Source organism: Myotis yumanensis, unplaced genomic scaffold, assembly GCF_028538775.1.
Source record: "Myotis yumanensis isolate MYYU_CA2020_CCGP unplaced genomic scaffold, mMyoYum1.0.hap1 SCAF_2, whole genome shotgun sequence".
Lineage (NCBI taxonomy): Eukaryota > Metazoa > Chordata > Mammalia > Chiroptera > Vespertilionidae > Myotis > Myotis yumanensis.
The window spans coordinates 103,750,800-103,761,986 of NW_027223753.1; the positions used below are offsets into that span (position 1 = coordinate 103,750,800).

The following is an 11,187-nucleotide window of genomic DNA, read 5'->3' on the forward strand; positions in this document are numbered from 1 at the left end:
TAGCTGTGATGTGCACTGACCACAAGGGGGCAGATGCTCAATGCACAGGCATGGAAACATGGAACAGACTGATGAATCTCAGAGGGAAGGGGAGATGGGGAAGGGCAGGAAGAGATTAACCAAAGATCCTATATGTATACTAGAGGCCTGGTGCATGGATTTCATGCACCGGTGGGGTCCCTCGGCCTGGCCTGCAAGGATCGGGCCGAAACTGGCAGTCCGACATCCCCCACGGGGTCCCAGATTGCGAGAGGGCGCAGGCCAGGCCAAGAGACACCCACCGGTGCACAAATATGTGCACCGGGCCTCTAATATGAACCACAATAAAAGTTTCAAGACTGTGAAATTAACATTTAAAAACTTACCTGATTAGAGACCTTAATGAAATTTTGTCTATTGTCTCAGTAATCTCTTATAGCAAAAGAAATTCCAATAACCTTGATTTTAGTTTTTGGCTTGATCAATCACTTTTAAGACTTAATTGGATCTTGGTATAAAAGGCTTTGAATGTTTTTGGAAAGTAACATCAGTAAGGTTAGTGAAATAAAGTTGGTACAAGTACTGGTAGGAATTAATAGCTAATTTAGTAGCAGGAACTTGAATGCCTGATCCTTTGCTCACTTATGGAATGTTTTCGGGACTTTGTTCCATAGGAAAAGGCGACACAGTATGTCCCCTAGCCCATCTCGCAGTAGCAGTGGTAGACGAGTGAAGTCCCCATCACCAAAGTCGGAGCGATCAGAGCGTTCAGAAAGATCTCATAAAGAGAGTTCGCGGTCCAGGTCATCTCACAAAGATTCTCCTCGAGATGCTAGCAAAAAGGCCAAAAGGTAAATGCAAATCATTTTTTGCAATATTTGAGATACTAATTTCCTTGTCATTCCACCAGTTTTTGATAATGATTTGGTTGGTAGCTATGTTTTACAGCAAGCATGTCAAACTGAAAGGCTATCACGGGCCAAATAAACAAGGTTTAAGTTTATGTGGGCCGCAAAAAAACAAAGCTTCAATTTTCATAGAAACGTAGGTTTATTTCAGTAGAGACTTGCTGAATACAAAGGGCTGAATGAGTAATCATTAACATAAAATAATAGAACATTTTAATAAAAATTAATGTTTTTTTTTCTTGTACATTAACTTACCAGATACTGAATAACTGCACAAATTAATAAGTGTAATGCAAATAAACCTATTTTTCTTGTTCTCCGAAAGCAAAATATTTTCTATTGCACACACCAAACAAGTCCAAGACGGTGACGTGGCAATTGGTTGCTAAAATATTCGCTGCTAGTACTAGTGGAGAGAGATGGTGCGCCTGCGTGTCAAGGAAATGAATGCAACATGATTATAGTAATCAGTCATTAGCAAATGTTGTAGTTTGTTATTAATTATGTATAACAGGATATTGTAAAAATTAAGCTGCAACATTTTTATTAAAACATTTTTTTTATATATTTTTTATTGATTTTTTACAGAGAGGAAGGGAGAGGGATAGAAAGTTAGAAACATTGATGAGAGAGAAACATCGATCAGCTGCCTCCTGCACACCCCCCACTGGGTATGTGCCTGCAACCAAGGTACATGCCCTTGACCGGAATCGAACCTGGGACCCTTGAGTCCGCAGGCTGACGCTCTATCCACTAAGCCAAACCGGTTAGGGCTAAAAGATTTCTTACATATTGTTATTGACTGGGCCGCAAAAATATTTGTTGTGGGCCATGAGTTTGACATGCTTGTTTTACAGGATTTTAGAAAACCAAAAAGATACTTTCATTTTAGATTATGCCTTCCCAGCTCCTAACACCAGTCTCATGACTAAAGCACAATAAGGCTTCCAACAAGTAAAGCCAGCCAAGAATTTTAACATCACATCCAGTGTTTCCTATGGGATAGGGATAGCTGCTTTACTTTTCATTCTGTTCTTTAGTTTCTATAGAACATTTTTTTATTTTTGTCAAGACTGAAAGAAAAATACATCCTCCTTGCCCCCCATATTTCTCCTGCAATCTTAATAGTAAGTTTTTGGGTAGAGACTTGTGAAAATGAAACACCATTTCTTCAGTGTATAATTTAGTGTATACTTTTTTCTTGTAGTTCCAGAAAAGTGTTTCAGAAATGTTTTATTATCTGGTGTTATTTTCCTAGGAGCTAAAACTTATCTCCTAAAACTTTATTATTGTAACCATTTTTAGTAAAATCTTTATAAAATAGATAAGTTACTGGTATGTATGCACACACACACACACACACATCAATACATTATTTGTTTTGGTAATCTTCATGAACAGCATTTCCAAAATTATGCTGTTTCACATAGTTCCCTTGAATGATACTGCAATAGTTGGATCCTTTTCCCTCAAGGAGATAGGCTACAAAGCTGTCTTCTGTTTAAAATGTTGTGAATGCTAGTAATTAGATGCCATTTTGAACTTTATCTTGTAGAGTTAGAGGTTCAGACTCGGAGGTATATCACTAACGTGGGGAACTTATTAAAACTGCAAATCCCCAGTTCTGCCTTGAGATTTTGATTCAGTAGAGTGGTGTGGTAAGTCTTAGGATCCTGGCTTTTTAAGCAAGTGCACTATTTATTTATTTATATATATATATATATATATATATATATATATATATATATATATATATATAATTTTATTTTTTAATTAATTTTTTACAGAGAGAAAGGGAGAGGGATAGAGAGTTAGAAACATTGATCAGCTGCCTCCTGCACACCTCCTACTGGGTATGTACCCCCAACCAAGGTACATGCCCTTGACCAGAATCTAACCTGGGACCCTTGAGTCCACAGGCCAACACTCTATTCACTGAGCCAAACCGGTTAGGGCAGCAAGCGCACTATTGATGACTGATGCATTGCACAAGAAGTACAAAATCTGTGTGTGCGCATGTAGGCAGAGTGTAGACCTGGGAAGTTTGCAACCTTATGTATTTCAGTGACTTTTGTTGTGTTCAGTTAAAGCTCATTTTAGATAATTTAAGGAGTCAATTTTGATCACAGAGTACTGTGATAAATTGTTTTTGTTTGTTTCCTCAGATCACCATCTGGTTCAAGAACACCTAAAAGGTCTAGGCGATCACGGTCTAGATCCCCTAAAAAATCAGGGAAGAAATCCAGATCCCAGTCCCGATCTCCACACAGGTCTCATAAAAAGTCAAAGAAAAACAAACATTGACATACATTTTTAAGATGGTGTCACTTATTGGAAATGCAATTTTGTTTTGTGCCTGAATGGTCTGTTTAAAAAAAAAAATCAAATGAAAGAGCATTCCTGGGATTTTTGTTTGTTTATTTGTGAAGCATGTGTAACTGCATCTGTAGACCTGTCATTGTTTTATATTGTGTAAATTACTTTTGTTGTGGCTGTTTTCAAGATGAAATTATTGTGGTAATGAATTTCATCAGAAATGTGTATAATGGATCTGCTGGCAGTAGTAGTATTTTGTTTTAGAATGCTGTGACTTAGCAAAACTAATACAGATGTCTTCCCCCATTTTGTAGCTTTGGCAATTTGAATTAGATTTCAAATAAAATCTGAACAGAAAACCATAATGTTGTTTTTTTGCCCTATTGGTAACATCAAGTCCCTTAAAGTCCTTGTCCTACTAAGTGAGTTTAGCACTTCTGTTGTATTTGTATACCTAACACACTGTACCTAGCTCCATTGTTCATGCAGCTAAAGTTTTATATTTACTAAGATGACCATAAAAATTAGGGAACCCGAGACTCCTATTTGGTAGGTTTGCCAGCCAATTTCTTCGATAAGGTTCTCTTGGGTAATACTAGTACCCAGAGGTCAAAAGATAAGGTGAATGTGGCATGGTCTATTGCTGGCTACAGTAAATTTACTTTTTCAAAGAAGCAATATGATTTCAGTACACTCAACCTATGTCCTGAGCAACTACTTATTATGAGGGAAAGATTAAATCTCCATCTTTTTATTTCATCCGTCATGAAAGAATTTTATTTTGAAAGAATTTTTCTAATAAGAATTGCCCATAGAATTAGTTGTTTGATAGTTGCCCCTTCATTTTTTATTTTTTTTAATCCTTACTGAGGATATTTTTCCATTGATTTTTAAGGAAAGTGCAAGGGAGGGAGGGAGGGAGAGAGAGAAACATCACTATGGAAGAGACACATCAATTAGTTGCCTCCTGCACATGCCCCAACTGGGCCGGGGATCCAGCCTGCAGAGCTGATAACTGAGGTACTTGCCCCTGACCGGAATCGAACCCATGACCCTTCAGTCTGCAGGCCGACGCTCTATCCACTGAGCCAAACCTGCCAGGGCGATAGTTGCCCCTTTATAGCCCTCCGTAGGCTATCTTCAAAACCCTAGTGTTTGTAAATTTCTACAAGATTCTGTTTAAAGTACCTTTGTTTTTGTGTGTGTGTGTGTGTGTGTGTGTGTGTGTGTGTGTGTGTTTAAAGATTTAGTTTTAGCTTTAAGTAAAGTTTAAAAATAAGATAGTTTTAAGGAAACTTAACATCCAATAGTTTGTAAATTCAAGGTGCAGAAAGTTGATTTAAACCATTTGCAGAGTTGAAATCTGTTATGCAGTGGGAGAAACATTGCTGCCGTCTAAGGAAGAAATAAGAAACCTTGTATGATGTTGATCACAGTATTGCTATAAATGTAAATGGAACCGACACTGCTCTTTTTGAATCTGTCTCCGTTTCACATTTAGGCACTGTGATTTCATGGGGGTTTTTTCCCCTTAAAAGAGAGTAGAAAATGATCCCAAATAATAAGTTGTTTTGAGTTACTTGCTTTTAAAAAATATATTTTCAATTGTTTTACTTAATCTTTCCTAGTCACAAAATAAAATAAGTTGTACCCATTTTGGAGGGAGTTAGGTATATTAGCTGAGCAGTGAGGCATGCTATTTCCAAACTGGTCAAACCTACAATAGCTTTAGAAGTGAGCCAATCATATTATTTTACTTAGTGGTTCTTATCAACATGCAGTATTGCTTGGAAGTTATTCTTTTATTGTTCATTTTTTTGTTTGTTCATATTTTTTAATTTCTAAATGTTGCTCAAAATAAACATGAACATTTGGTGCGGGTTTTTAAAAACTACAAATACAGCCATTTAAAAAATTATCTTTTTTCTGCAAAAATTATAATGTTGAGTTTCTGCTGATTTGGGCATTCCATCATTCTCCGGTATCTATTATAGGCTTAGAAATAACTGAAGTCAGGTAACGATTTTGCCAGTCAAGTTGCAAGGAATGCTTACTTCTCTCTTAAAACATATCTGAGAGAAGTAGGAGTGAGTAGAAATTGTTAGGTCGGTTGTGGGTGCTTATTTGTAGTATTTTTTTCTACTGCAATGGGATTTAGCAGTTCTTTTAATGTGGAACCAGATACAGTGAACCTAGTTTATGTCACAGTGGGTAAGACTGGCTTCCTTTTGGATGCATGGGTGGGGATTGCTTGGTCTTGATAGAATATGTATTCTCTGAAGTTTGTTAATGTATATATTAGATTGTATGGGATTTTTTTTCCTGGAATTGCAATACTATTGTTAGATAAATTTTACTTACTGAGAAAATATCTAAAGTAAGCCTGTTTAATTCTCCATGGATTTCTACGAAAGTTTAAGGGGATCCAGAAATTGGTGAATATTAGCGGAGAGATAGTCTACCATATTTTTATAATAGCATATTGCATAATGCTAAATTGGTTAGCAAAATTTTTACAGGTTGACTAAAACGTTAATAGGCAAGGCCTTCTAATTACAGGAAATGCCCTGTTTTGCTGGCTCTGTGATAGACAGTTGTTATTTTCTGCCATAGTTGTCTGCTCTTCTTATAAAGGGTGTGGTGTAAACGCTTTACCCTCTAACCTATTTATACACAGGTATTCTATACCAGGTTGATCCTATCTAATAAAGCAGCAATATGCAAATTGACCGTCACTCCAACACAAGATGGCTGCTCCCGTGTGGACACAAGATGGCCAGCAGGGGAGGGCAGTTGTGGGCGATCAGACCAGCAGGGGAGGGCAGTTGGGAGGGACCAGGCCTGAAAGGGAGGGGAGTTGTGGGTGATCAGGCCTGCAGGGGAGGGCAGTTAGGGGTGACTGGGCCGGCAGAGGAAAGTTAGGGGTGACTGGGCCAGCAGGGAAGGGCAGTTGGGGGCGGCCAGGCTGGCAAAGGAGGGCAGTTAGGAGCGACTAGGCCAGCAGGGTAGGGAGGTTGGGGGCGACCAGGCCCACAGGGGAGGGCAGTTGGGGATGATCGGACCAGGAGGGTAACAGGTGTCGATCAGGCTGGCAGGGGAGTGGTTAGAGGGTGATCAGGCTGGCAGGCAGAAGCGGTTAGGGGTATTCAGGCAGGCAAGCGGTTGGGAGCCAGCAGTCCTGGATTGTGAGAGGGATGTCCAACTGCCCGTTTAGGCCTGATCTCCCTAAACCGGCTGTCAGACATCCCTTGAGTGGTCCCAGATTGGAGAGGGTGCAGGCTGGGCTGAGGGACACTCCCCTCCCGCCCCCCCACCCCCACCCCTGTGCATGAATTTCATGCACCGGGCCTCTATAATAAAAGTGTAATATGCTAATTAGACCCGTCTTCCTCCTGGTCGAAGCCGGGGCTGCGAGGAAAGCCCGGGTCCTGGGTGCCTGCCGGCAGCCGGAGGGAAGCCTGGGTCCTGGGTTCCAGAGGGAAGCCGGTGCCAGCAGCTGGGGGAAGGAAGGCCTACTCTTGCACGAATTTCGTGCATTGGGCCTCTAGTATCATAATCTTCCTCTATTTTACAAGTGAGAGAAAGGAAGTAAATGGGAGTCTATTTCTTACCAAAGAGAGACCTGTGATTGAAAGAATGTTTGGGAATTTTTTTTTTTACACTGTATTTACTGTTAGTAAATGTATGGGCATTTCTGAGCTGTAACATGTTGAGTACTTAGAGATTAAAGAACTAAACAAAAAGCCCTGGCCCCAGAGAATGCTTTTATTTGTCTCAGAATGTTTTTGGCTTTCGAGATAAAGTTTGCAGAAGTTATAGCTTGGCCTAATTTTTCTTTATTGGAGACCATTCCTGTGGGCTTACCCTGAGACTTTTATCCTAATCAAGGAATATCAGAGGGAGGAAAGATTTGTATTTTGCCCCCTAAACTTGAGTATTCTTGAGCACTTGAAAATATTTTTTAATACTAGTTGTGCCCAACTCAGTGGAGAGAGCATTGGCCTGCAGATTGAAGGGTCCTAGGTTTGATTCCAGTCAAGGGCACATGCCCGTGTTGCAGGCTCGGTCCCCAGTGGGGGGCGTGCAGGAGGCAGCTGGTCAATGATTATCTCTCATTGGTGTTTCTATCTCTCCCTCTCCCTTTCTGAAATCAATAAAAAAATTTTTAAAAAAGCAAATAGTAAAAAAAAAAGAAGAAATTCCAGTTGTGATCTAATTAAGGTTTATTAGAAACTAGAGGCCCGTTGCACAAAAATTTGTGCACTTGGGGGGTCCCTCAGCCCGGCCTGCGCCCATTTGCAGTCCAGGACCCCTTGGGGGATGTCCACCTGTCGACTTAGGCCCACTCCCCGGGGGATCAGGCCTAAGCTTGCAGTCAGACATCCTTCTGGCAGCCAGGGAGCCCTCAGGGGATGTCCGACTAAAGGCTTAGGCCCCCAAGGGATCGGGCCTAAACCGTTAGTTGGACATTCTTAGTGCTGCCATGGAGGTAGGAGAGGCTCCTGCCACCACCTCTGCGCTGGCCAGCCATGAGCCAGCTTCTGGCTGAGTGGCACTCCCCATATGGAAGTGTACTGACCACCAGGGGGCAGCTCCTGTATTGAGCGTCTGCCCCCTGGTGGCCAGTGCTCATCATAGCAACCAGTCATTCTGCCGTTCAGTCAATGTGCATATTAGCCTTTTATTATTATTATATAGGATGTCCCTATTTCCCCCCTTTTGCCCCCTCTACCTAGCTCTTGCCCCCCACTTCTCTCTGGCCATCACAATACTGTTGTCTGTGTCCATGGGTTGTGCATATATTTTCTTTGGCTAATCCCTTCTTGAAATTCACTTCTTTAAATTTTTATTTTCAGATAAGTGCTAATAACTGCACTATTATATATTTTCTATTATATCATTTAGAATTAAGATATTTTTAATTGAACCCTTGTAAATTTTAGCACAATTTAATAAATTATGCTAGAAGCAAGTAGGAGATTTTTCATGTAATGCAGATACATTTCAATTAATATTTTGTTAATTTTTAATTTTTTAACATTTTAATTTGAAATAATCTCATACATCTAAAAAAAACTATAAAATACTACAGCATATTATATGTACCCTTCACTCAATTTCTTAGGTGTTAATAATTTAAACATAACCATTATACAACTAACAAAATTTGGAATATATTTTTCTTATAATCTCTTTAATGTTACTTAATCCATTTACTTTGTTTTTGTTAATCTTCACCCAAGGATATTTTTCCATTGAATTTTAGAGAGAGTGAAGGAAAAGGGAGAGACACATTGATTGGTTGCCTCCTGCACATGCTCTGATAGGGACTGGGGATCAAGCCAGCAACTGAGGTACATGCCCTTGACTGGAATCCAACCTGGGACCCTTCAGTCCACGGGCTAATGCTCTATCCACTGAGCAAAACAGGCTGCAGCTTAATTCATTTACTTTTAATCTATAGGTGTCTTTATATTTAAAGTGGGTTTTGTTTTTGATTCACCCTCATAATCTGTCTTTTAATTGGTGCATTTATGCCACTGACTTTCAGAGTGCTTACTGATAGAGTTACTGCCATATCAGGCGGCTTCTGGGGCTTCCGGGGCCGGCCTGCGGCCTGGGATCGCGGCTTCTGGGGTCGCACACGGGGGCCTGGATGGCGGCTTGCACTGTCCTGCCCTGCCTGCAGTATGCAAATTAGCCGTCATCTTTGTTGGCGGTTAATGTGCATATCGCGCTGATTAGCCAATGGGGTATAGCGAAGGTACGGTCAATTACCATGTTTGTCTATTATTAGATAGGATATTCTGTACACATTTATCTCTGTAGTGGTGTAAATTCTGAAAAATTGTATGGCCATGGTAATAGTTTATCATTTTGATCATTCAAAATGAGAGCAAATTAATCTGTTTGCCAAAGTTGTTTAACCTATTCTCAGATGACCACATAGTATGATTTTTTTTTAATATATTTTTATTAAAAAAAATAATAAAAAAATAAAATATATTTTTATTGATTTCAGAGAGGAAGGGAGAGGGAAAGAGAAACATTAATGATGAGAGAGGATCACTGATCAGCTGCCTCCTGCATGCCCCCTATTGGGGATCGAAGCCAGGCATGTGCCCTTGGCTGGAATCGAACGTGGGACTCTTCAGTCCACAGTCCACTGAGCCAAACCAGCTTGGGCCAGTATGATTTCTTTAGCAGAGAAAATTGTTTTTGAAAATAAATAGTACCACTTTTCTAAGACTATACATTTAAGAAATAAGAGCTTTTTTCCTTTGTTGCTTTCCTCTTATACTAGTATTTTAATGGAAAAGCTAATTACAGAAAATTCAGTATAGATACTAATGAAGGCATTAGTATAAGTTTAAAGGAACATGTGACTAAAAACTCAGAGAGCTTGGTTTATTCACACTCCATATGCATGTTTTAGGATAGAGTTTAGAGGTCTTTAATTCACTATACTTGTGGCTTTATTTTTTGTTACCAACTTCTCAGGACTTAGATAATGTGCAGATGCAAATCCCAGGGGAAGTGCTGTGATGACAAGACTGGGAACTACTGCTGCTCAAAGTGAGCCCTGTCCCAGCAACCATATCTGCTCCCTCAGTGCCACCACCTAAGCTTCCTGTACATGGGTTATATGCATAACTGGGTGTCATATAGTTTTATAGTTGGAGAAAATGACCTCACTCATTTCACTTGTAATTATGCTTGGAGAATTGGTGATTTATCTTCTTACTTCAACAGGCTCTTATACATTTTACCTTTGATGATTTTAAATATCAGGAAATACAGTTTTTCAGAAATGAAAATAATATATTTGAATCAGCTCAGCTAAAATGTTCTCCAGTAAGACAATTTCTTTTTGGTGAATTGATTCCATGATTTACTCACTCTTGATGTAAGGGTTAAGTGTATTTTGGAGCTGCTCTCCAGACTGTCACTTTATGGTTTTTCTACATAAAGATTATCTATTTTCAGACAAAGGTTGTAGAATTCCCCTTTTGTTGTTTTTTGACTTTTGATTACTTTAATAAAAATATGTTCTTTGCATAGCAAACTATAGACTGTTTCACATAATTTTCTCTGTATAGTTTTCTAGTGCCAGCCCAGCAACCATATCTAGTTTTTGGCAGCTTTCTTCCAAGAGAAGTAAGTGATGTGTCACCCTTATCAGTTGTAGCTAAAGTGTTACTACATTTCACATGTTTAAACTACAATAAAATATTTTCATGATAGATTATTCTCTTGATTATGAAATTTTATTGGTTCTCCCTTTTTTGAAGAGTTACTTTCTTTTATTTCATTGAGGAAAATTTAAAGCATACAATTTTAGAATTAATGCTCACCAACCTGCAAATATCAACCTACTAGTATTTATTTGTTTTTAAAGCATAACCACAGTATTATTACTACATTAAAAATAATTCATTGTTTCCTTAAAATTAAAAAAATTTCAATTGTAAAATACTCAACAAAATTTACCATCTTTAGGTATACAATTCAAAAGTATTACGTGTATTTACATTGTGCAACCAGTCTCAACTTTTCATCTTACAAAATTAAAACTTTGCCTTTAACAATTCCACACTTTCCCCTACCTCTGGCAACCTCCACTATACTTTCTGTGAGTTTGATTGCTCCCGATGCCTCACGTACATGGAGTCATAATATTTGACCTGTGACAGGCGAATTTCACTCAGCATGGTGCCCTCAAATCTCATTAATGTGGTAGCAGGTGCCCTGGCTCTCTTTTTAAAATCCACTTTTTTTCAAGCTTCTGTGTTTCCTTATAGATTTTTAAAAGAATTTTCCCAAAATGACGTTAGTATTTTCTATTCTGAGTAAAGTGTAAAGAAAAAAAAAAAGTAATGCCAAATATATATGCCACCTACTCCATACCACATTACCATTTTATCACTTTTTATATGGTGATGTATGATGTAAATGAGTACAAAATATATTTTCAAAGCAAACT

The 11,187-nt window shown here is 38.9% G+C and overlaps 1 protein-coding gene across 2 annotated transcripts in view; it reads left to right on the forward strand.

Moving 5' to 3' along the window:
- Positions 1 to 4,050, forward strand: part of U2SURP (U2 snRNP associated SURP domain containing) — a 71,958-nt gene extending 67,908 nt beyond the window's left edge. For both annotated transcript variants that reach the window (XM_070405922.1, XM_070405923.1), the window contains 2 exons: positions 654 to 830; positions 3,053 to 4,050. In XM_070405922.1, the coding sequence (XP_070262023.1) occupies positions 654 to 830; positions 3,053 to 3,191 (316 nt within the window). In that variant the 3' untranslated portion in view covers positions 3,192 to 4,050. The remainder of the gene's footprint in view (positions 1 to 653; positions 831 to 3,052) is intronic.
- The last annotated feature ends 7,137 nt before the right edge of the window (positions 4,051 to 11,187 follow it).